The sequence below is a fragment of the Phocoena sinus genome, chromosome 19 (assembly GCF_008692025.1).
Source record: "Phocoena sinus isolate mPhoSin1 chromosome 19, mPhoSin1.pri, whole genome shotgun sequence".
Taxonomy (NCBI): Eukaryota; Metazoa; Chordata; class Mammalia; order Artiodactyla; family Phocoenidae; genus Phocoena; species Phocoena sinus.
The window spans coordinates 28,801,087-28,827,572 of NC_045781.1; the positions used below are offsets into that span (position 1 = coordinate 28,801,087).

General features: G+C 41.5%; 1 protein-coding gene across 5 annotated transcripts in view; it reads left to right on the forward strand.

Annotated features, from left to right (window-relative positions):
• Positions 1–26,486, forward strand: part of FTO (FTO alpha-ketoglutarate dependent dioxygenase) — a 377,562-nt gene that overhangs the window by 289,290 nt on the left and 61,786 nt on the right. Inside the window, exon 9 of one of the 5 annotated variants that reach the window (XM_032612143.1) lies at positions 5,168–12,990. The exons of the other annotated variants lie outside the window; for them this stretch is intronic. Within the exon in view, the coding sequence (XP_032468034.1) occupies positions 5,168–5,195 (28 nt within the window). The 3' untranslated portion in view covers positions 5,196–12,990. Of the gene's footprint in view, positions 1–5,167; positions 12,991–26,486 lie in introns of those variants that run through there. 5 annotated transcript variants of the gene reach the window in all.

Here is a 26,486-nt window from a genome sequence, read left to right on the forward strand (position 1 = left end):
AACACTGAGCAGTGTCCCCTGTGCTATACAGTAGGTCCTTGTTGGCTATCTGTTTTAAATATAACAGCATGTACGTGGCAATCCCAAACTCCCCATCTATCCCTCCCCCCACCCATCCCCCCGGGAACCATAAGTTCATTCTCTTAAGTGTGTCAACTGACTCACTTTCAGTGATTTGAGATTTGGAGAGGCCCGGAGATTTACTTGGTGAGTCACAGGACAACTCTTGATATTAGGAAGCAGAAGTCTGTACCTGACAGTCTGGTGGTTCTCAGAATACTAGATCATATCCATAATTTATTTTTCCCAAATAGCTGTGACATATAAGACTCTCCATACACTAGCAAGGCTATTTGAAGATCACGGGTAAGTGATAGAGGACCAGTGGTGACTTGAAGCACGTCCACTTTGGCAGTGTGCACCTGTGGACACTTCTAGTATAATCTGTATCCTATCTTACAAAAATTCGAAAGTTAATGCAGTTTTCTTTGCTAGTGATAGATGGGCTTTGGTTTTCAAGAGCCTGCAGTGCTTCGGTTGAAGGTCTATCTATTTTAGAGAGGAAATTTACCGGGGCCCCCAGTGCGAGCTGCACGAGGGGGCAAACTGGGGAACCTCCTTTAGTCCGGTGTGTGTGAGAATTTTGGTCCACCGAACTGAGTCATCACTCCCATGGCTCAGCTGGAGAATGCCATTCTCATGTCATTGGCACGAGTCTAGCTTGCCTGAATTGTGTGCTGTCAGATGTGCATGGGATGGGTTTTCAGGCATTTTTTTTTTTTTTTTTTTTTTTTTTTATGCGTTACGCGGGCCTCTCACTGTTGTGGCCTCTCCCGTTGCGGAGGACAGGCTCCGGACGCGCAGGCTCAGCGGCCATGGCTCACGGGCCCAGCCGCTCCGCGGCACGTGGGATCTTCCCGGACCGGGGCACGAACCCGTGTCCCCTGCATCGGCAGGCGGACTCTCAACCACTGCGCCACCAGGGAAGCCCCAGGCATTTTTAAATGGAGAGAGATGTCCTGGATATTTCAGCTGCCCTTGGATATTTCAGAAGCCCTTGAACTGGATGTTGTCAGCTATGTCCATATTACAGAAACAATGATGTTTCACGTAGAGTATTGTAGCAACGTTCTCTCCTAAGAAGATGCATCCCCTTTTCTGTTTACACGCAGAGTTGTGTGTTACAGCAGGTCTTTGCACTTGGTGACAATTGTAATTTTTGAAGTAGCACCTTATAAAGCAACAGAGACTTGTTTTCAAGAGGGAATTTCCTGTGGCTAAGAACTAAAAATAAAATAATAAAGCAGTGTCCAAAGCAGAAGGGACTGGGACCAGAGCAGAAAGTTTGAACCAGCTTTTAACAAAAGATTTAAAAATTTTAAGACTTTGGAAAAATTCAACTTAAAAGATAATGTGAATAACGATAACAATCATATTTCTTGATTGTCATATGCCAGATCCTATGCCACATGCTTATGTAAATTTTTAAATTTCATTTTCACAGCACTCTATGAAGCAGATGCTTTGTTATCCCCATTTGCCAGATGAGAAAGCTGAGGCTTCACCGATTGACTTAGGGCCAGACAGCCTCCAGCAAGTGGGGAAAACAGACTTCCAACTCACGTGGTCAGCCTCAGAGTGGTTGCTATGGGCCATTTTTCTATCTTACCTCATATATCATTTCTTCCTACCGCAGAGGTCACAAACTAAGAGCCAGGAGGCCAAGTCTAGCCTCAGGTAACAATAGTAGACACGGAGCAATTACTATGTATCAGGATTATTTTATGCACCTTCCTTTGTTCCTTCATTTCATCCTCAAAACAACTCCACGAAGTGGTGGCAATTACTATCCCCATTTAAATGTAAGGAAAAGTGACTTTCATATTAAGTAATGTGTCCCACATGTTAGCACAGCTAACATCCAACTCCAGGCAGTCTGGTCCCAGAATCCATTCCCTTAACCATTATGTTAAAAAACGCAGTTGTTTGCTAACATTTTTTTAATAAAAAAATTTTTTAATTGAATTATAGTTGATATACAATGTTGTGGCAGTTTCAGGTATACAGCAAAGTCATTCAGTTATACATATATATATTTTTTTCTTTTCCCTTATAGGTTATTACAGAATATTGAATATAGTTCCCTGTGCTATACAGTAGGTCCTTGTTGGTTATCTATTTTACATATAGTAGTGTGTATATGTTAATCCCAAACTCCTAATTTATCCATCCTCCCCTTCCCTTTTGGTAACCGTAAGTTTGTTTTCTATGTCTGTGGGTCTATTTCTGTTTTGTTTATAAGTTCATTTGTATCATTTTTTTTACATTCCAAATATAAGGAGTATCATGATATTTGTCTTTTTCTTTCTGACTTACTTAGTAGGATAATCTCCAGGTCTATCCATGTTGCTGCAAATGGCATTACTTCATTCTTTTTTATGGCTGAGTAATATTCCACTGTATAAGTATACCACATCTTCTTTATCCGTTCATCTGTCGATGGACATTTAAGTTGTTTCCATGTCTTGTCTATTGTAAATAGTGCTGCTGTGAACATTGGGGTGCATGTATCTTTTCGAATTACAGTTTTCTTTAGATATATGCCCAGGAGTGGGATTGCTGGATCGTATGGTAACGCTGTTTTTAGTGTTTTAAGGAACCTTCACACTGTTTTCCATAGTGTCTGCACCATTTTACATTCCCACCAACAGTGCAAGAGGGTTCCTTTTTCTCCACACCCTCTCCAGCATTTATTATTGTAGACTTTTTGGTGATTGTTCACCAACATTTTAAAACCTGGATATTTCATACAAGTCTGACTGCTCTTGAAAAAAAACAACAGAAGATTGGACAATACTGGTCCCCTTCCACCTGGCGACAATCACTTGGCAGCAGTGGGTAGCTGCCCGTTTTACAGGGGATATGTCTTGCCTGGTTGCTGCGACCCCTCACTTTTGCTGTGTTTACTCTTTGGTTGCCCACCTGGGCTTTGGGGGCATTTTATTTTGCATTCCCAATCTACAGTCTCCCTAGTACTGGAGGTGCCTCTGCAGCAACCTGAATGTCTTGTATTGTAGCACAGGGTGTTCTGTGCATTTCTCCCAAATAACAACAAATTCCTCCGCTCTGCCTTCCTCCCTGTCCTCTTCCCCCAGTTCCTGCAGGGCTAGTGTTTGTGCTCAATCAGGTGGGGAGCATGTGAGGTTTATAACGTTTTCTCTCTGCCTGGTCCATGGCACGCTGGTGGTGCCTGGTTGGCAATAACCGAGGTGATAACAGCATCACCAGGCTTTGGCACGAAGCTTGGTAGGCTGTTGTATGACACAGAGATACCCAGCCTCTGTACATGTCAGAGCAAAATACAACGCTAACATCCAAAAATGAAGAGAAAGATTTTGGCAGGTACATGCCTCCTTCTAAAACTAGAGATTTAAATATTTTAAAAGGGCTTTTCCAAGAACTCAGTCTCGATTATTTGTTTCATGTTGGGCCCGAGCAATGCATTATTGGTAAGATAATGAGTGGCATTCACCCAAGAGTAATCCTTTCAGGGATTTTGATGATGCAGTAAATCATGAGTGTAAAGCCTGAGTGGTTTATGCCATTAAAACCTCAAGATAGAATTAGACTTGTAATCACCACTTGCCCGTGTTTTGTCATTTATGGTAATTATGGTAGTAATAATCCGTGTATTGTTGAGAAGTAGCAGTCAGAAGCATCCATCAATTTTTTATCGACACCAAATCAAGTTGATACTTCGTCTTTGCTGCAAAAAATGTAGATTGCACCAATTAGTCTAAAGAAATTGGGCAGTCATTAGCAATGAAGTCAGCAGTTAATCTACAGGACATTTCTGGTCCCTCTGATGCCAACAATCCCTCTAAATTACGTGGAATATCGTGCGCCTCTTTGGGAGTCTGTCGATAGTGCTGTTGTTAGCTTAGAACTAGAAGAAGCATCTGTGTCCCTGCTTTTATTTTTTAATTTTTTTTAATGCCCTAATACCTCGCAGTCCCCACCTTGTACCCCTCTGTGCTTCTGAGCAAATTTATTCTGAAGCAGAACCCTCGAATCAAAGCAGTTGGCATTTCCTTCCTCTTATTTAGAAATAGGAATTTTCCCCAATGGGCTTCTTTCAGTGATGGTGTGTTAGCTCACCATCCCATACTTGTTAACTATTATTATTCCCCTACCCAAATCATGGAATAATCATCTCTTTAAAAAAAAAAAAAAAAGGAAAGAAAGAGAAAGAAAAGTCAGAATTTAGAGGAAAAAAATCCAACTAGTTGTGAAGAAATCCTGGTGCTAATGAGCCTTCCGCATCAGCCTCAAGCCTTGTCCCCAGGCTAACCCAGTCTCCCACTCCAGACATTTTCAATCAGCGGAGCCCACAAATTGTACTAAGCAGCTGAATAATGCAGGGTGGAAATTTCAAATATATATATTTTTTCTATTTAGGAAATTTGGAAACAAAAGAACAGGCAAAAAATAACTCACCCATAATCTCCCACCATGACACCACTCTGTAACCATTTTTTTCTGACACACATGTTGAGCTCTTAAACCTACACGCATGTTGAGCATTGTTGTTTTACTGTTATTATCGTCTCTTTTTTTCACTTGTCATAATTATTTTTCACTTTACTAACAGTTTTCATCATCATTTTTAATGGAGGCATAATACCCTGTCAAATATAGAGTATATATGTCTCCATGTTTTGGATTATTTCCCTGAGATAAATTGCCCAAAGTGAAATACTGGATCAAAATTTATAAGCTTCTTTATAACTCTTGATACATATTGACAAACTGGCTCTCCAAGAGGATTATACCAATTTAAAAAACCCCACCAGTAATGTATGCAGATACCAATTTAGTTTTCATGAATGAGATTTAAATTCAGATGTGTTGTTATGCTTGTAGCTAAACTAAGAATATAAATGCTAGCCTTCCATAATGGTCAAATGGGTACAGTATCAAATTGTGCTCTGACTCAAGTTGGCTGAAACAAGGGTGATTATTATCTCACATTACAGGAAGTTCAGAAGTAGGACAGCTGTAGGTTGATATGATCATAGGCCCAATGATGTCACTGAATGCCTTCTAAGTTCTGCCACTGGAACCTTTACCCTTATGCTGGCTTCCTTTGTGTTTCAAATGGCTGCAGCTGCTCCAGGCATCACATCCAGATGTAGAGGCAACAGCAATGGAAAGACATCAACCCTTCTAGTGTCTCCTTCTCCAGAGTGCGAAAATGCTTCGAAGGAACTCCCAATTGACCTTCCCTCTGGTCTCATAGTCCAGATCTTGGTCACATGTCTCCTCCTAAACCAAAGACTGGCAAGGGAAGTGGAAACACCGTGATTGGCTTATTAACCGAGACTTCCTCCTGGCATTGGAGTCCATTTGCTCTGAATGTTGAATAAAATAGAAGTTCTGTTAGCAAGGAGCAAGAAGGAAATGGTTGCTGAGGAGGCAACCAACAGTACCTCCCACAGATGCCATGCTTTTCTTTTTTCAGTCTCTGGCACGCTCTCAGAACCATTTGAAATTCTTTAGTAACAGTTCACGTATTTAATGGATATATGCAAAATTTATGCAGGTACTGGGCTTTGCCCCGTACTGGGCAGTACTTGTAAAGTCCTCGTGTACGGTGATGTGTTTCCTTTACATTCTCCTAAAAACCGACGTCAGCGCTGAGCCCCTAAGACAGAAACCGGGAACTCCTCTATTTTTATATACCTTTGGGGCCGAGGTCTCCTATGGGGAAGAGGTAGAAATTGGAGAACTTCCTGTTTGGTAGAGATTTGACATCTAGTAACGCCATAGTCAGGGTTTCTGCTGACACTGAAGGTTTACAGCCTGATGAAACAAACCTTGCTGTCCAGGGTGAATCTCTCAGGCTCTGTGCATCTGATTCCACTGCACAGCCCGGCATGGTGAACGCTTCACTCCTCATTAGCACCTCCAGGGAAAGACCAGGGTAGAAGAGGGGGATTGAGGAGTTCAGCTCAGTCACATACTTCTTGTTTTATCTCCTTGCAGAAAATGACTGAAATTCCTGCCTCAAAGAGTATTTTGAAAAGAATCTAGTTTATTTCTACACCTATTTCCCCACTAATGGTACAGATTATTTAGGAACATTATATTTTAGTGTAAAATAAATAAGAAAAAAAAATGTTTAAGCAACAACAGAAAAAACAAACAAAAAAACCATGTTCCTGGGTTGAAGAAACCAGCCTAGATGCTGTATGTCTCAGAAAATGTACTATTTTGCATTTCATATAGACAGTTGGTCATATGGTACAGATGTTGTCTCTATATTAGTGCCTGACTTGCAAATACTGTTTGGCCTCAGGGATATCAAGGTGATCCTGGATCAAAGCTCCCTATTCCTTCACCCAGGTAGATGAGGGCCCCAGAGTTACTCATTTCCTACCACACCGTGATGGAGTCATTGCTTCAGTTGTTTTTCTGAGTGGGGATCAAAAAAAAAAAAAAAGAAAAAGAAAAGGAAAAGAAACCCCACCTACTATTCTTGTGTGCTTTTTGTTTTACAGTTTCATAAGGATTTTTACAACATAATTACATGTTCTAACTATGAGATTACATACATTTCCACCACTTACATAATCAGGTGTAATTATACCAACTGCTTGGACAGACAGTGATAAAGTACTTGAAGCAAAAATGACGCAACGAAATGCTATTTCAAAAAGGCTTTGGGAGCGTATGCTCCACAGTCCCCCAGAAGAGGTGGATCAAGATGAATGTGATAGCCTTCAAGTAGCTATTAGCGTTTTTATAGGTTATGACACCAAGAATGATGTGTATCATTTGGTAACCGTCCTAGAGCTACCTGTGCAGAAACTGGTCGAGTTCTGGTTTAGTCTCCTTCTCTCCCTCCTGCCCTTGGTACTTCCTTCCCCTCTTCCCTTTCTCCTCTTCTCTCCTCCTCCCTTCCCCTTCCCTTCATTTAGGGGCCAGGAAAAGGGTTTGAAACTGTAGGCTAATGGAGAGAGATGGCATAGATTCCTGGGACTTCGTCTCTCACTAAAGTGATCCTTGGATGAAAATGTTTGAAGGCAGCTGGCTTAGAAGGGAGAATGTGGTCCTTAAAATTTTCTGACTTACTCCCCAGAAGGTAGACTGGATATAAAGTCTAGGTCCATTGGGTTTCACAGCCTTGTTCGTTTTTTTTTTAGCGTGGTGTCATTGTTGTATAGGAGACAAAAAGGCAGAGAGAGGTTGGCAAACAGATTACAACGTATGTAAAATTAGGAGCCTTGGAAATGAAGAATAACAGACAATCCGTTAGAAACAGCATGCTAGTTTATTATAATTGTTTTTTCCATCGCTGATAACAAAATATATTGAAAGGGTAATTTTTTCCCCAAGTCAACTCCTTTCCCTCAGATGCTTTTTTCAAGAAAAAATTTTAAGCAAAAGGTTTTTAAAATAGATTTTATAGTTTAAATAGATTTAAAGTTTTCTTGGGGAGAAGGGAGGGCTCTTGTTACATGATTAGGGTTTCTCCAGAACCTTTCCATCATTCACCTACTGAATTTTTCTTTATTAAAAAATAAAATAAAAACAAATCACCTGTCCTAAGTTTATAGTTCAGAACAGTTTTGGGGGACTAGTTCATCACATTCTCCTAAGGACAGTATCTCTTAGGTGTGCTGCCCGTCGTCCATATGGAGCAAATTAGAGAGTGAAAGAAAGGCGTTGCCACTGTTTCTGATTGGTTACGGTAGTACTGGAAAAAAAAAAAATTTGACTTGCCCCTCTCTGGAGAAGAAAGATGGATAAAACGTTCTTTGAACACACTAGGCTTTTTTCTTTTTTTTTTTTTCCAGTGTCGGTACAGAAGGGTTGCATTTATATTTGGCTTTCCAGACCTGTCTCTTGACCTTCTAATTACTTTATTTGAAACAGCACTGAGGGTATAATAAACCTGGAGGTTGCCTCTCCTTTGCTTTATCATAAATTAAAGCTGCCGGTTGGTTGAGGTGAAAGTAGAGGCAGAATGTTCATTACCGCTCAAGTGACGGCTTGTCAATAGCAGTGCTTTTTAGTTTGTTCTAGTCAGCACTTGCTGTGCATTTTGTTGGACCGCTGGGAAATAAATACAACAAGATTATACATTTGGAATACCACAAGAGTTCATGAAGAAAAAAAACACACAAGTGATAAATTATACACTCCGTAGAAAGTGACATGCTATCTTGTGCTATTAACAACCACAGATAATTGCAACGAATTGTAATTGCACTTTGCAACTTACAGTACAGTGTGTCCAACATCAATCTTAATAGTGAACAAAGCAATTTATATTAAAACTTAATTCACTTGGTAACTTTTGGCTGTATACACGGGAGCTAACAGATGTAGCTTTTCAGAAAGTTCAAAGGCATTTGAAACGTGGCAAGAAATGCTAATGCAGTAAGCCTTGGAGAAATATTGCATTACTCCTTGTAATGAAAACAAATGTATGTCATTATCTCCCAGTTTGTGTTTATTTAATAAAATATGCAGTTTGCCCATTGGTGAATTCAGTGTTTCTGAATGGGTATAGAATGATGTTCTATTTGGAATCAGAGGCCAAATAGGACTAAGCAATTATGTGTCTAGTATAAATAGTCTGCTTTACTATTTTAGTAGAATGCACCTTAATGCTTCGGTGGGTTTTGTATGAGGTGTAACAGCAACGTGGCGTCACTTTATTCATGACTTTCCTTAGATTGGATGTCTTTGAAGCAAGAAAGGGAGATCTCCCGGAATTACTTAAGAGAACAAGCACATTTGTTGTGTGAGCTTGACTGATGGCCAGTAGAGCAGTTGAGTGAAATCTCTAAACTGATTAGGGCTTTAGTTCAAATAATCTTCTACCTTTTTCATTAATTTATTCCTTAATGCTATTTTGCTGCTTTTCTACCAAGGATAATAACCTCACACTCGCTGACCTCCATGAGTGGATGACCTGGAGCCCATAACTAATCTTATTTATTCTCCTGGCCAGCCGAACTTCATTTACCTTGACTGGATAAAGAGCCTTGCGTGGCTAAGCTTCCCTTCCTTCGGAGCTTTCTAGTTAATCTACGGTGAAGGGGTGACGATAGACTTTCCCAGTCGAGATCCAGAAGCATCCGGGGGCAGTGGAAGCCTGGTGCCATTTCTCTTCCTTTCTTGAAAGCATTTTTCCTGCGTCATTTTTCACCCTTCTTGAGATTTTAAAAATGAGAGAGAAAAACCCGAGGGTGGCGTGGGGAGCATTTAGCCACAGTCCCACTGTCCTAATGCAACCATTTTCATTTTGAAGTTAATTTCCAGCCATGGGCCATATGAATACAATGTTGAATATAGGTGTCGTCGTTGAATATGTATAATTTTGTTTTCTGCTTTTTTGTTTAACACCAGTGTTTCCCATGTTGTTTTATAATTTAATAGTTATGCATTTTAATGATGATAATAATCCATTAAGTTTCAATAGTGTATTTTATTTAAGCAGTTCCCATTATTGAAAAGTTGGGTTACTTCTCCTTAGTTTCACTCTTATGAATAATGCTGCAATAAAAATCTCTTCAGGTGTTTTCTTCATTTAGATTGTTTCCCTGGAATATATTATTAGAAGTGTACTTACTGAGTAAAAGGTATAAACATGTGTATGGCTTTTTGCCTTACATGACCAGATTGCTTCCTGGACTAGTTACCGTATTTTACGTCACCACCTGCAGTGTAGGAGGAATATACAGTTTCATCACAGCAGTGTTGAGATTTATCCTGGTTCTTCCGTGTACAGACTAAATGACATTGGGCAAGTTACTTAACCTCTCTGCCTCACCTGAACCTCATTATTCCCCATCTGAATAGAGGAGATCATAGTAGTACTTACGTCACGGATTATTATGAGTATATATTGCTTTACATATGTAAAGTTTTTGGAACAGGAAGCAACTAAAGGTTGCCTTTTATCAGTATTACTATTATATTACTAAAATTACGCTTTTCTCCTAATTTAATATCACCTTCTATTTAAGCTGCAGTTTTTAAAGGAAACGTTGTGGTAGTCCACTGGCGCTTAAGTAGTCAGTAAACTCCGTAATCAGCAACTTCTATCCGTATTCAATGAAAAATTTAAATCACTTAGGCACTTTAGCCATTAAGAAGAACTCTGTAGTAATGAGTATGCCGTCTATAAAGCAGAGGCTTTTGAAGCTCCCTCTCTTAATTTATAATAATAAAATACCTCTTATTCCAGAGCTCTCTAAATGGGCCTTGAAGCCTTAGGGTTAGATGTGTTCATTCTGCAATTCTTATATTCAGTAAGAACACAGATTCCCTACTTTTAGGTATTGGGCTCTGCATTAAATGATGTCAGGTATCTGTGGGTTTTTCAGTAAGACAAAGAACTGGTTTCCTGGGTCCCTTAATTTTGGAAAATAGATTTCAAATTTATTCACAGAAAAACCCGAACAAATTTTATTATTTCGTGGGATGATTTTGTTGTAGCAAATATGCTGCATCTGTTGAGACTTGAGTACAGCGCCTTCTGAAGCAAGGAGTCAGAGCAGTTTGCCCTGTGTGACCCTGGAGTCCCTGGGCAGACTCTGCCCTCGGCTGGGCATTCCCTTCCCCAGGCAGGGGCTGGAAATTACTTTCCTGAGACCTTCTTTTAAACAAAAGGAAAGTGGCTGCCTCATAGTTCCCTTCTGATGATAGCTTCTGAGTTAGAATTCTTTGGTGGCAAGCAACAGGAACAAATACTGGCTAACTTAAGCCAAAAAAAAAAAAAAAAAAAAAAGGCAGGAGGGAGAGGTTCTCTTTATGAAAGGCTATGGGGTGGTTTACAATACCCATGAAAAACAGCTCGGACAGGAGAGGAAGCAGTGCAGCTCCTAGGATCCGGGCAGGAGGAAAGCATGTACACTTATCAGGAAGGAATAAGCTCTGCTCCACTCAAGAATCAAAGTCTGATGGGGCCCAGCCTGGATCTTGCACTCGCTTCTCAGCTGGGGGAGGCCAGAGTATCTTGATGGCAGTCCCACTAAGACTGCCCACTACTGTGGGGGAGCAATGTCCCAAAAGAAAATTGGAGTCCTGTTACTAGAGGTAATAAGAAAGGGAAATGGAGGCTGTACAGCTAAAAATAACAAAAATAGACTGAACTTTCAAAAGGCTGTATTACTGGGAATTCCCTGGTGGTCCAGTGGTTAGGACTCTGTGCTCTCACTGCCGGGGCGCCCAGGTTCAGTCCCTGGCCGGGGAACTAAGATCCCACAAGCCGGCAGTGCAGCCAAACAAAATCAAACTGTACTTGTAAATCTGTGCTTTATATATAATAAATTAAAAAAAAAATCCAGTGCTGGCTTAGCTGAAATCTTAAATAAACAAACAAGTCGATAAATAAATAAATAAATAAATGACTGTATCACTATAGTGTTTCCTCAACTATAGGAATTATATATTTCCTAACGATTAGAAAAGCAACTGAATGATTACAGACACCATAAAGTATCTGGACCACCCAGTGGCCATTGCGTGTGACATTAACCCTAAAGATAAACATAACTCATTTTTATTAGTCGTTGTGACACTGAGGACTCACATAATCAGGCATTTTGTAGAAGCGTCTCACGTTTGGCTGCAAATATTGCAGACCTGAAAGACAGTGTCTTCAGCCTTTATAGGGATTTATATTTCCTTCATTTGAGAGAAATCCACAAAGACTAGGGCCACTGTGGGTGCTTCACAACATCACCAATGTTCGTGGTTCCTTCTGTCTTTCTGCTCTACCAGGGTTTCGAAGTGGCTTCTGTTTTCAGGTTTCCTTCATGGTCACAAGAGAACTGCTCCAGCTCCTAACGTCTCATCTACATTCCAGGTTGGAAGAAGGAAGAAAGGGGGGAATGCAAATGTGTCTGGCAATGGAGTCATCCCCTTCCCCCCGTGTAAGGAACTTCCCCAGAAGCCCTTACCCAGCAGCCTCCACGTAGACGCCATTAGTCAGAAGTTCGTCACGTAGTCACACCTGTTGATACATGGGTGCTATAGGAAGGGAACCAGCAGTTTCGGACACAGCCCTCTTGTGGGGGGTAGACACCCTTCAGCTCTCTCGTGGGAGTCCCTGATGTCACCAGTGTTATAGACTGGAAGCCAAGAGAGTTATAATGACGTGTTTTCTCGGGTAGAGAGAGGAGTAAGTGGATTGAGCGATGAAAACTTTAGGTCATCAAATAAAGTTCCAACATTTTCTTCTTGCCCCAAGCATTCAGAGCAAACTCTGTGGAGTAGAAATTGAAGGCAAACGTGCCGTGCCATTTTTCTTTGGCCTTTTTGCAATGCAACAGGACAATCAATACGAATCTTTGCAGTAATCATATATTGATTTTCCTAGACTCTAACTCCATTTAAAGCACTTTCATCCCCAAGAGTAGAGACATTGGAGGCTATCCGAGGAGGAAGTAGGTTTCCTTGACCGCCCCCCCCCATCTGCAGTGCACGATTGATTAACAGAGGGTAGTTATGAGAGAGAGAGAGAGTGAGAGAGAAAAGAAGGAAGTCACTGAAAGGTTAATACTGGCAAAAGAGAAACATGATTATAGGACGTTAGGCTTCTGGGAAAATCATAAGGTCGGGATAAGATAATGATACCGTCCAAAATTCCACGAGATTTTGAGTACTTAGAATCCTCTTACTGTGTAACTCCCATCCCCCAACAACCACAGCTGAATGGGGGGGATTGACAAAGCTGTGAATGGACAGGAGTGGACGGATAGTTTAGGTTCGGGTTTGGGATGAGCTGGGTTGAGAGAGAGCAGCGGAATGAGAGATACCGTGATAGTCTCTCCTGAGTCATTTAGTCACTAAGTACTAAACTCACAGTTTAATGTATATCATATGGAGGGTTTCCTTGCTTCAGACAAAGCTAAAAGAAAAAGAAAGAAAAGTATTTTAAAACACTCATTGTAACCCCTTTTCTTAAGAAAACAAAACACAAAAGTACTAGTTCTTTCCCTCCTCCTCATCATTTCAGTTCCTAACAATAACAAAAAATAACATGCACCTTCTGAAAATCCCAAGAGTTTAGGTCTGCTGAATATTTCTGTGCACAGCTGTCTTCATCCCAGAGACAAGGAGAGTAATTGGATGGGGACGTTGACAAAGGCAGGCCAATTCTGCTCTGCCTCTGGCCTGAGTAACTGGGAGGTCACCAAACTGAGGGTGACGCTTCCTGCAGCAACCCCAAGTTCCCAGCTCTTACACATTCCTTGCTGGAAAGGCAGGAGGGCGCTCTGGGGTTCTCTTGTTTGCAATATATTGTTCCTAGTGTATGTCTCTCCCTTAACCCCTCCTGTTTTTGTATCAAGGCTAGGTTCGCACAAGCAAGCTCTTAATTAAACTAAAAGGTGCACTGTAGCCTCATCATCCTTCTCAATGTGCTGTACTTGATACTGTTTATTTTACTAGCAACTCAGGAGTTTGTGTTTTGTTTTGTGTTGGGTTTTTTTGTTGTTGTTTTTTGGGTTTTTTTTTTGCTTCAGGCAAAGCAACTAGTACACATTGTCAGATAAAGTATCTTATCTGTCAGCAGCGCCCTTGTGAATTAATCATAATTCAATAGGCTTACTAATCAAGATTTGAGATGAATGTTTTGATAGAGCAATCAGATATGTCTAATCTATCATTAGTTGACAGTCGTTTCAGGCAGGGTGTGAACTTGGCAGTAGTTAAGACTTGTCTCTGATCCCTTTGGCTTGGCCCACCAGTTGGGTAGCATGGCTGATGGTAGCAGTGGACCCAGGCATTGAAGCTAATTAACTTCTGCTTCTCACTCCCCCCACTCCTCCCTCCCCTCCCACCAATTTTCAGAACACAGTGGGGTGGTATTCAGCTCCTGTGAACTTCCTGTTCATGGGATCAACAGATTTAAGCACATGGTGTTCCCTTTGTCATTTTTACCGATAACAGAGGTGTGCCAAGCCCAAGTGACAAATCTCTAGGGTGATTTATGGTGTCACTTACAAATGGTGGTCAGAGAAAAACATAAGTGTAATCTATTGTTAACCTTTACTGATTACAACCCTTGCCACGTCATGTGTCACTAAAATCTGTACCCTATTTGACTGAGTTGTACATATTTGGGGGGGATTTACAACATAGCTTGCACATTTGTTCAATTTGATAGTCTAAATGAAAGCTTTTGTTGTAGGTTAGCATTTTATTGTACACAGTGTTTTAAATTCTGAAATAAGATCCTGTAGTAGTAAGTTACGCTGTGTATATTACATGGTAGTCATTCATACATTACTGTGGGAAAATTAAGGATGGAATCATTTTGTGGAGGAGTCTTTTACCAATTTTTCTTTTCCTCCCTACATTTTTATGAGCATAAAGATAATGCTTCCTCATTGTAAAATGTTTGGAAAATTCCAAAAAAGTCTAAGGAAAAAGGTTTTTAATTTCTCAGAATTCCATCAGCGCTGAGTTAATATTAACAGTATATCATCCTATGAAAGTTAAATAAATAATAGCACAAATACCTCAATGAGTGATGGCCTGACTCTGTCATCAATAAAGTATAATTCTCCCTGGCATGCTGCTCTGGAATCTGTGGAACACCAGAAGAAAATCCAAAGGAATCCAGCAAGATGAAACTCACAAGGTTTCATTTTCTGCATGAAAGGCATGCGGGAAAGCTCATTTAGGCTGTTAGTGTATCCAACATGTTCAAACTGACAACTTTTCAATTTCACAGGCATGTCACAAGCCTTCCTAAATGAATGCTAGCCACACTTTGAGAGAGTGTAGCTTGGGTGACTGAGACAAGGAAGAGCGGAGAGTTACCTAATTAGACTCCAGGTATAATTACATAAGGCGTTCGGGGCAGCAGTGTGCTGTGTGTTAATGAACTTTCATGCTGAATGTGCAGTAGCACTTGAACAAAGAACAGTTCACAGAGGAAGAAAAGCTTCCTCACGCGCCCGAGCTTTAGTCATTTTCTTCCTAAAGCTACCTTCCCTGTCCCCTTTTGTTAGTTGAGACACGAGACATAGGGCAGACTATTTTGCAAGAAGTTTATCATTTGTCCCTGTAACTGCCTACTTTCTTCCCTAGTCCCAGCACATTCTTTGGAATGATCTTCTAGGAAATAAAATGTGTGTGTATTCATTTATGTATTTCTATCACCGGTTTGTAAAATCCAAGCGATTTCCAACCTTGATCTTTTGCTCTTCATGAAACTGCCACAGGTCTCTTTCCGTGGTGAAGAGTGACAGTCACTGAACCACGGGATTCGTTCACATCCCATCAGCGATCTCGTGTCATAGTCCTCCTTGGTTTATCCCGTTCCTGTCTCCAGGTAACAACGGTGGGAAAGGCACTGGTTAAAGAATATTCTTTCTTCTAGTAAATTGGTCCGTGGTTTCATTTATGCTGGCCTCTGCTGTCGATTGCTGCCCGAGTTCTTAACTAACACGATAAAGTATTACAGTCTGTAAATCCTTATAAATCAACTCTACATACTTGCATGAGAAAAGATTGCAGGTAATCGATGAAGCACTGTGTATGGATAGGGGCCAATTAATTTTCTACTGCTCTCGCAGTCCTCAAGTGGGAAAATCCCATTCTGAGGTTCTCTGCTCCTTCTAATCCTGTCTCCTTGACATCTCCTGGCTTCATTTTTGCTACTAATAAAGTCTATAGGATGACACACAGGACCGCCCTGTTCACAGAGGAGATGGATGGTGCTTCTAGGATTCTCTGTACGATAGCATGAAATTAACACAGATTAAGGACTTACCAGAAACGTTAATAGGTCGGATTCAACACTTTTTTAAAATTCCGGTACCTCTTACCAGTTACGAGAAAGAAATGTTTCAATTTTACTTAGTACTAATAAATGGTCTTGATTTTTATTGTATGATTGGAAGAAAGGAATGATGAAAACCTTTGTTGTATAAAAAGCATAATTTTCGGTTGGACATCTAGTGAAACTGTGTCCTCATTGTTTTATTCCCCTCTAGCATCCAGTGTGGACCAGATCAGCCCTTCATAGTCAAAAACAGAGCAATCAGTTTTGACCAAGCACTTGCTCTTTTCAAGATTAGGTTTGGTGCATCAGGAATCCAAAGAAGTCTAAGACATAATCCCTGTCCCCAGAGAGTTTACCATCTGTTTGGGAAGATAAGACACAGAAACATGAAAAAATAAACTAATAAAGGTCCTAAATAACAGTTCAAGACAACAGTAGGAAAGATATGTCACGTGACAATACATGACTGTCAGATGCACTTACAGATTTCTCTTAGAAGAAGGATATTCTTAGACCCTTCTAATAGTAGGGGCTCATAGATACCAGTTGTGAATCCCTGAAATATTAAGAAAAGCAGTACTACTCTATAAAAACGCTTTTCAGCTTCAAAATGTCACTGCTGAAGAGAAATCTGGTCTATGTAACTAGTGGAATAATTATTTTAGATTATCATTGAAATGAAAGCATACAATTTACAAATTCTGATAAAATTCATGGACCTCTGAGAAAATACCAGGGGACCTCACAGACCCAGACGATAGATAGTCATTTCATTAGCAAGGTCCAAGGTCAGATGGTGGGTTCATCTCAAGCCACGTAGATCAGATTTTCGGGAATAGTTGACTCCAGTTGGGTAAAATGTAGACGGTTGGGAAGAGGTCATTGCAATTAGGTAGAATTCATCAGAAGGATCAGGATAAGATAGTAATTTAGTAAACATAGCCTAAAGTAGTTAAGCTACCTGGCTAAAATAGAAAGTTTCAGAAACTTAGACCAAGAGAGAGACACTAAGAGATGGCTGAGTTCTGGGAAGCCTTCAAATGTTTCCAACGCTGAGAGTGACATAATGCTGGTGATATTTTAGGAAGATTAGTTTGATGGCAGGTGTACGATGAATTGGGTTGTTCTTGTATAAAGGAGTGTATTTGGAGTAAAGCAGTATTCTTGAAATAACATGTGGTGGGCATGTACTAGGCAGAGCAGTGATATAGAAGAGAGATATGCATTTCAAAGGACTTCTAATGTGAGAGGATTTTTTTTTTTTCTTTTTTTTCTGTACACGGGCCTCTCACAGTTGTGGCCTTTCCCGTTGCGGAGCACAGGCTCTGGACGCGCAGGCTCAACGGCCATGGCTCACGGGCCCAGCCGCTCCGCGGCATGTGGGATCCTCCCAGACCGGGGCACGAACCCGTGTCTCCTGCATTGGCAGGCGGACTCTCAACCACTGCGCCACCAGGGAAGCCCCTGTGAGAGAATTTTATACCAATTAGTTACAAAGATGAAGAAGGGGACAGAGTCAAGTGTGATTCTCGATTTCAAACTTAGAAATAAACAGACATTTAGAGGGAGGGGGTTGTGTACTCCAGCACTTGGTTTAAGTACAGGGAGAAGTTTTAAGGATACAGCCATGTAAATAGCTATTGATCAGACCTAAAATGCAAAGAAAGTAGCACTGCCTTGATGTTCTCCTGGTTGATAAAATTATGAAATTATCCCACAAAGGATTACTTTAATCTTCGTGTCAACTCAGCGACGTGAGATATAAGAATACTTGAAGTACAAAGCCAGTAATTGAAAGAAATCAGATTTCCAAATGTTTTCACGATTTTGGTATTTTATTGTGGGTTAATAATCGCCTTAACTATCTTCTTACGGGGCTTGTGTTTAAGGACTTGTTGATGCTTCTACCAGTTGACAGCCAGATTCCTTCTTTGCTTCTATTTAGGTTAAGAGGTTTTCATATCACCTTGGTTTTCAGAAACTGACAAATTGGCCAATGACCTGTCAGTTCCCGAGTGACTTTTCTTTCACCTGCTCACAGAGATAGTGTTGTCTCTGAAGAACTAGTGCTTTTCTCGTAATGTGACTAAGCCTCTGTAATTCTTGAAGAATTGGCTGCTTTCTGTCTAACAGAGAAACGAAGTTCAGGCTGTGGGGCTGGTAAATCCCTGGGGCAGCGTCCTCAAGTTTGAAGAGTGAGGAGAAACGGGGCAGAAAAACCCTGTACTTCCTGCCAAGCCTGTTGCCTCAGTCTAGGAATCTGGATCCAGGCAAAAGGTTGAGTTGAGTACAGACAGCTGTCTAGTCTAAAACTGCCTTTATGAAACTTGCACTCCTCCCATTCCAGGCAATAGGAAAAGCTCCACATTGGTCAGAAACATCTGAGTCCTGTGAGCCCCGAACAGTGTGACTTTTTAATATGTGATGGCCTTTAAAGTCCTTACAACTTTCCACATGTCTAACTTATGATGCGTTCAGTGTTGTATTGCCTCGTCCACTTTTTAGCCATCTCAGCATCACTTCTGAGTAGCGAAGGTCAAAGGTGTCTTGCACGGGCCCCCTGGCACTTTGAGGGGACATAGCAGTGCAGGCCAAATTCTGAAACCATTTAAAAATCTGAAAATAAAAAAGTAAAGCTGGTTATTTCCCTTATTACTAAATGGTATATGTGAAATCACCTTTCTAAATAGACTTTACATTAAACATTGGCTTTCCTCTCTCTAGGAAGGTAGATGTTTGTGTAACAAGGAAACAAAGCCGCTCTCAGCAGCACTTTTCTAATAAAAGATCCCGTTGCTTTTCCATCTTAAAACCAGAGTTTAAGAGCTTTATGATTCAAAAATGAAAAGAATTCCCTAGCTATATAAGAAAAAGAAAGAGTGATGGAAAATTTGAGCCAAAAAAAAAGTGTGCCTCACTTTGCCATCTCGGCACAGCCTGTTGGCATGAACACACTGGGAGGACAAAGCTTTTATTTGGAAATAATCATTTCCAGTTCTGCTACAGTCATTATCCCGCAAGTTTCCCAAACACTCTGCTGTGTATAGTACTGTACCCTGGAACCTGTTTAGCCACAGGTGGGGAATGAACTGAGCTCTCGAGACCAATAGGATGGTGTGAACATAAGACCTGGTAACAGAGCTCTTTTAGTAGTTTTAGGATCTTGAAAAAGGTCATTAATGCTTTCAAGCCACTAAAGTTTCTCTAATTCTTCTGGAGCTATACTTTTTTATAATCATAGTTTACGTTTTCACAGAAATTGGCTTGAAATAATTTCCAGTGATAAGCTGGTGTCTGTAGCCGTGTGTATTAGGCGCTCACCCCTCACTGGCAGTGTGTGCTTAAGAAATGAAGCACATTGAGTCACCAGCAAAACATAATTGGAATAAATCCCTTTCACAATAATAGCACGTGGTCACCGTTTTAAGCAGAGAGAGTTTGGGATCATCCATTTGATACCATTTTTGTGTGTTACTGTAACCACTGAGGTCAGAAAATGCAGAGTTGGTTCCGAGTTTTTCCTTGTGCTCCGGAAGAACTCACACACCTCTCAGAGCGACTGATAGTCAGCAGGAAGGGCCTTATTGACGGAACGGGATCTGATTTGTCCATTTTGTTATTTTGGCTGTAAAACATGTTCTCTTTAGTCAAATCGTCTACTTTTATTTTAAGGTATTCCTGAATGTAAACTTGCAAGATAACTTGGCCGCATCAGTACTGGATTGGTACAACAATTAAAGCACCAAGAAAATAGGTGTTGTTTCCAAGACCACATAGCTATCCAGACCACAGCCAGAAATGAAATGAGACCCCCTATGAGGCCTCTTCTTCATTTTGTTGGGGTCGGTCACTGGGGTTCTGGCCCTTCGGTCGGGCTTTTGGTAACATGAAAGATGCGGGGGGGGGGGGGGGTGGCGTTCAGCTGAATGCATTGTCGTCATTGGATGTCCTGGAACTATGTCGACACGTGAATTCCCAAAGACCTCTTAACGGGACACTGGTTCTAACAGCTCCTCCCCTGGGAGCCAAGGGTCTTTAAGGTATTTTGAGGGGAGGAGAACAGTTAAGAGGTCTAATCCATAACTCTAAATCCCCATGCTTGGGGGAGCTCATTGACATGGTAGGTTTTAAGGGCTCCTTTGGAGCCATTAGGGTTTGTCATGCTGAGGCCCACTGGAGAACACTTAATTGTAGATCATTGTCTCAGTGTGTTACAAGGGTCTTTCACAAAGCAGCTTCCTGCTACTTACGGGAAACCTTGGGAACGTTTTGATGCAGACAAACGCAAGAACATTCTTTACGTTTGTGCTGAAATAACTGGAATTGTCAGACGTTTTTGTATCTTGCCCTCACTTCCTCCCTCTTTAAATCAAACCGCAGTTGTACATTGATCCCTGGGTGTGGGATATATATCGAATACATTTCTTTCCCTTTCCAGTTTCTTTGTTTTTGAGGTTGGGATTTGTGGTGGTGGTGGTGATGGTAGAGACAGTGTAATGAACAAACACAGTTATCACATCCAGGGGCTGCAAAGTTTTAATTTAGAAACGTAATAGAGATCACGTTGTTTCATATGGAACCAATTCCTCCTGGCTTTCTTCCCCCGAGGAGTGAAGGAAATATCTCTGCTATATGGTTAAATACCTGATAGATTAGACCCGCAGATAGGTGGGTAGATGAAGGCAAAGCACAAAAAAAGCTCACGTTTTCAGCTGTCTATCCTATTTTAAGGTTCCAATTGCCCCTCAGTATTCTGAACTTAGCACATTAGTCCTAATCTAATATTTAGCTCTTTAATGTTTTCAACATTCTGGCTGGACTCAGTTCCAAGCTTCCATGTTGCCTATCTCTGTTAACATCTCTGCATGCATAAGAGGGCAGTCATTAGGGCTGGACTGAGGGAAAACAACCAGAAGACCAGACCCCATTTCTTGGGGCCAGGAATCCAAGTCCCTAGCATTGAAGGCAGAATGAACTGAGAGGATCCCTGGGTCATAAAGATAGATCCAAGTGTCAAAACCAAAAACTGGAGCCTCTTTGTGCCTAGAACTCCAAGCTCATTCAGAAACTGGTTCGTTTCTGAAAACACTGAAGTTTTGAGCGTTCTAGCTCCTTCTCATGGTTTCCCACTCTGTCGTACAGAACTTAAGCTGTAGGGTCAGAAATAATTCACAGGTAGTCTTTGTGCTAAGCAAGAGTCTGTGGATTGAGCTCTAGCTCAGCCAGGACATCTCCAAGTTATTTGGGTTTTTACAGGCTCATTGCCTCCGTTCCTCTCCTACAGATGGAGCAAATAATACTGCTTTGTTTCTTTCCTTTTAAATTACCAAGAGGTATGTAGGTGTGCAGTAATACTGAGGACACTTCATGGAGACCGTTAACGATGAGTGCTTTTTGCTAGGTGAGATATACAAGTGAAATAAGGGGCGTGACTGTTTTGGTAGATCTGTCGAGGATAGAGAATATCTCATTAAACCTGATCTTAGGAATAGCTGTGGGTGGAGGTTTCTGTCTTTGGTTTCTGCATTTCCCTGCATGTCTGCTTGCTCCCTTCTCTCAGCACACCAACTTTTGCTGTATCTCTGTCCAGACGGCTGAAAGAAGGCTACCACTTCTGGAGTACTCCACTCTGGCTTAGGAAGGGGTGGGATGGTGAGGCCACCCTGAACAAACATGACTGCCAGGATCCTGCTGCTGAAGCCATGTGTGTTGGAGAGGTCAGTTCCCATAAGGGGGAAATGACATAACCCAGTGTGTTTCCACTGTACCACTCCTGTAAGGAGTACGTTAAACTGTACCTGTAGTTCCTTGTATTCCTTAGAATAAAGTTGCTTTAAGGCATGAACATAAAATTTTAGAGCAGGAAAGGATTTTCAGGTTCACCCAACTCTACCCTCTGTGTCTCACTGGGGAAAAAAACTAAGGCAAAGGGAAAGTGATTAATTTCCCAGAGGTCCTAAAGCTAGAGAATAGGGTTCAGTGCTCCTGCTTTTAGGCAAAATCATCTAATATATCCTTTATTCACTTTTCTTCTGCTGTATCACAGCTGCACAGATTTCAGATGTTATTTTTTCCTATTGCCTAGAAGTTTTTGGATTACAAGGGGTTTATATTTATAGTCCCTTATTTAATAGATGATTTAAGTTTTTATAGACTCTTCTCTAGAAAAAACATAGGTAATGTTTATGAAGACAACATGGAAGGATGGGGAGATGCTTACGATGTGCTATGAAATGAAAACAACCAACTAATGATTATTTAGTCTTTATGTTCAAAAATATGGAAAAATATGCATGTGAATGTCATCGAGGTCTATTAGAATGGTGGTATTATGTATACTTTAAATTATCCTCAAAGCTGTCGTTATTTTTAGAATTGTAGAAAGCACATTTAATAAGAATACACCCTACTCTGCTTCTCGTCTTAGAGCTTCCTGAACCTGTATACCTAATATTCTTGGTCACAGAAGTGAACTCGCCCTAATATAAGGCCTATATTTTTGGCACCACTGGGACCTTTATTCCAGTAGTGAACACATCAAAAATGAAATCCTCGTCACGGTGGCTACAGCTGCATTAAATTAGGGTCTAAGCAGAGACTTGTCCCAGAAAGATGACCCACCAGAGGCAATCAGAGGATATTTTCAAGCACGAATAGAATCAGAATCTAGGAGTTGGGAAGAACCTCACTTCATGTAACTTGACCCCTGTGGGCTTCGGAGCCGGTGATAGAAGCATGGAACACCTCAGGTCTGTAGAGGCACAAGTTTGGTTAAAATCCAGGTAGAGGGCTCTCAGTGCAGTGGCCTCTTGGTGAAGCGCTTCCTGCCGTGATACCGGATGCAACAAGATTGAGCTCCACTTGGGAAGGGCCTTCCCCACTCTCTCGGTTGCCCTCATCCCGCAAGCCTCGCTGTCTACTTCTGACTGCAAAACTGGGGGAGGAAATCCAGTCCCTTAGACGCCATGAGATTTTTCATCTGCCCTCATGGCTGTCCGCGTGTAAAAGCAAGACAGGACAACTAGAGCAGCCAGCAGGGCTTGGGAGGGCTGGAGGGCGCACCTCGGCAACGGGGGCCTTTTGCTTACACGCTCCTTTCCTTCTACTTGAAAAGGGCAAATGGATTGTCAAGGAGGATGAGAAGGGAAGGGAAGGGATCAAGAGCCGAGCTGACACTACACGCGTCACACCTGTCAGGGGCCTTTAAGCCATTCGCTCCCAGACTCCAGGAACCTGCTCCTTCTAGCTGTTTCTACAGCATGTAACGGTGCTGCATGGTTGAGGCTTAATGAAGGTATTGTTAATGAATTTGATGAGCAGGACAGGTTGTCAGAGGCGCCTCTGCTTCTCCGAAAGTAGGAGAATCTTTGTTTCAGAGTTGATACAGAGGGATGGAGGAGAAGGAAAGATACTTTGCCTTCTGGAAAGAAACTATGTAGAGTTCGAGAGAGAAACATTAACACCTCTACAGGATTATCAAGCATCTTAGTGCTACAAGAATGATCTGGCCCATTCATTCATTGATTTATGTTTTTCTTTCAACAAACTTCTATGTCTCCCACTGTGCCGAGTACTGGAGAGACAGGACCTTGGCCTCATGGAGCTTACGGGAAGACCTGTCCTCCACACTCACTCCACTACATATATCTTGAATGCTTACTATATTAGGTAACCATACAGAGCTACAGACATGAACCAGGCACAGTCCTCAAGAAGTACAGGTATCAGGGGTGGATCCTAATCTCTCCAGAGATTTTTAGTCGCTTGGTCACTTATTAGGCCTCTCACTTCCTGTAGGAATTTGTTTTCTTAGTTGGGTTCCAATCTGCCTCCTCGAATTTAAACTTGTTTTCTTCTGGTCCTGGCCAGCCCTCAGTGTGCGGGGCTGCCATTGGTACCTGCTGTTCAAGGCATGAACCAACAGTTCTCACCTTGGCCACAGTTGCGCTTAGCGGCTCCTCCCCGAAGCTGCATTTAGCAGGGGTTTTGGGTTGAGCCTCGGCAAACCTCAATTCGAATCAGAGTTCAAACCTCCTGACTGGTGAGTGAACCGCTTTATTACTTATGGTGAAAAAATTGACTTAAATAATCCTTTTAGGGACACAAGACGCAGTGGCTTGACCTTCTATTCAGATTCTTTTCTTTCCAGTAATAATGGTTTCAGGTCAACATCTCTTTAAATTTGGTTAATTCCATTAGGATCACTCCAAAAGAGAGGTTCCATCCATGGCTTTGAAACCCAAGTGGGATGAAGAAAAATCATTTACATGGTCAAAATTTCAGTTATTCTAACCAGATTAAAGATTTTCTACTGAATTAAAGAAAAATTTGACACATAGATTATTTGAGACTAATTACTGAAGCACGCAGAGAAATCTTCCCTGAAGCTGTGTATTTCCAAGCTCTCTTGGTGCTTACGTGTCAGTGGGAGAAAGCCGTGTTAAACAGATATATAAATCAGGTCATTTCAGATAGTGACTTAGGAAATGGGGGTAGAGGGGTGGGTAATATTAGAGAGGTCAGAGAAAGCTTCTCAGAGAGGTGACATTTAAGCTGAGATCTGAAAGACCTGGAGTTAGTGTTCCAGTCAGAGGGACAGTAAATCGAAGTTTCTGAGGTAGGACTGCCCTTGATGTCTTAGAGAAAGAGGAGTGTGGAAGCAATGTTCATGGCGGAGTGTTAAGAGATAGGAATCGTCAGAAAGGATGCAGGGCCACAAGAAGAAGTTTCTATTATACTGGAAGTCCAGAGAGTACTTTCGAAAGCGAAACACAGACTTTTTCTAAGCCATCAGCAAAGGGAAAATGAGTGAGGTGTGTGTTTTATTTAGAACTGAAGAAGAAAGCGCTGTGGTTTCTCCCCTTTGTGTACCTCCACATTGAGTTACACAAATATTAGTAAAATCAAATCATATTTACAAAAGTGCTTTGAAATTTTAAAAGCACTATAAATTTAAGGATATTGTTATTAAATTGTTTAACATAATTGAGGGTATTATTACTTTACGGTAGAAGCAAATTGTCCCTGTTAGACCCACCTGGCAATTCCCTGAGGCGTACGTTGCTCTGAGGACTCCAGTGCGGTTTTCCATACCTCGTGAGGGTTTCAGGGAGGAGGATTCCCACCATTTAGACCCACAGACGCTGAGGAGAGAATCCTGGTTTGGCGCACTGCTCTCGTCTGAGTCTGTGGGAGCAAAGGTGAAGCCGTCCTGAGGCTGTGATTCCCAGGTTGTCTCCACTTCTGGGGCCACACGAGCTAAATGGAAATTATGAAAATATCCAGGGCAAGAAGCTAATAAATAAGAAGTGACAGGCATCGCATACGAGGGGATTATTTGAGTCTCCTGCAAGCCCCACGATGAAGGTTGAGGGCGTCCAATCATCCCTGGTGATGTGCTACCTGATGAACTCCTGATACAAAAGGAAATCTGCTCTATCGAAAGACCTAACGAGAAGATTGATGCACCGCGCCCTTTGACGTAGGATGTTTCTAAGAGCTATTTTGTGACCTTTGGTTTCTAAATGTAGTCCTTGCCTGTGATCTCTAGAAAAGATAAAGGAATATGTTCCAGGTTTGTTCAGTGGTACCAGGAATAAGGAAACTAAGATTTGCGTTACAGGGGACTTCCCTGGCAGTCCAGTGGTTAAGACTCCGAGCTCCCAATGCACGGGGCACGGGTTCGATCCCTGGTTAGGGAACTAAGATCCCACATGCTGCGCAGCGCGGCCTAAACAAACAAACAAAAGATTTGCGTTATAGGATGGTGACTACCACTCACGCTGGCTCTTGTCTGGGCCCGGCCCCCTCAGTGGAAGGCCCTGGCAGGGATGCTGTAATCATGTAGTAAACGAAGGCAAGAGTCGTTTTGCTATCTTCCTACTAAGTAATTCCACCAGTGCTGCCCAAGCCAAGAGTGTGGCACAAATTAATGGAGCAAAAGAAGTGATTTGCATACTGTTGTTTTTTCTGTTCTTATTAGGATCAGAAAGGGCAATTGGATGAAGATCATTTCAGGGGGAAAAAAAGCGTACGTTACTTATTGTTTGGGGTGAATGCTTTTAGGAGAAAAAAGGGGATGCCGCATCCTTAATAACTCTGGCACACCACACCAAATCTGGTCGGCCTGTTAGATTAAACATGAACACTCTCTCATTATTCCAGCAGCCTTGGCTTCCCCTCCAGCTCGATATGTATTCCACGCACAGTCAAGCCTCTGAGTTGACATCTTCTTCTAAAATTGTTTGGCTGTAATAAATATAAAACTTTCACCACCGATGTAAAGCATTGCTGGTTGGCATCATTTCCTACCCCCTTTTAATTATTCCTGACACTGTGGAGAAACATCTCATATAAATCTGTAATGTGTACTGATGACAAACTACACGGTTGAAGGACCATGTAATTTCTCCACAATTAATTAAAGTGCATGGAGATTCCCCCCACACACACTCTTTCTTGCTTTCTTTCTTTTTCCTTTTTTTTTTCTTTCCCCCAGCAGCCAGATGCCACTGACTGGCTCAAATAACACTGCTGTCAACTGTAAAAAATTAAGATCCAAACCGTAAGAAAGGTACTTAGATAAAGAAACCAGATGCCCGGTTATTTGTGATCCCCGCACACATCTTGATGTAAGCCGCCATTGTTCAACATCTGTATTTCCACAGCCTTA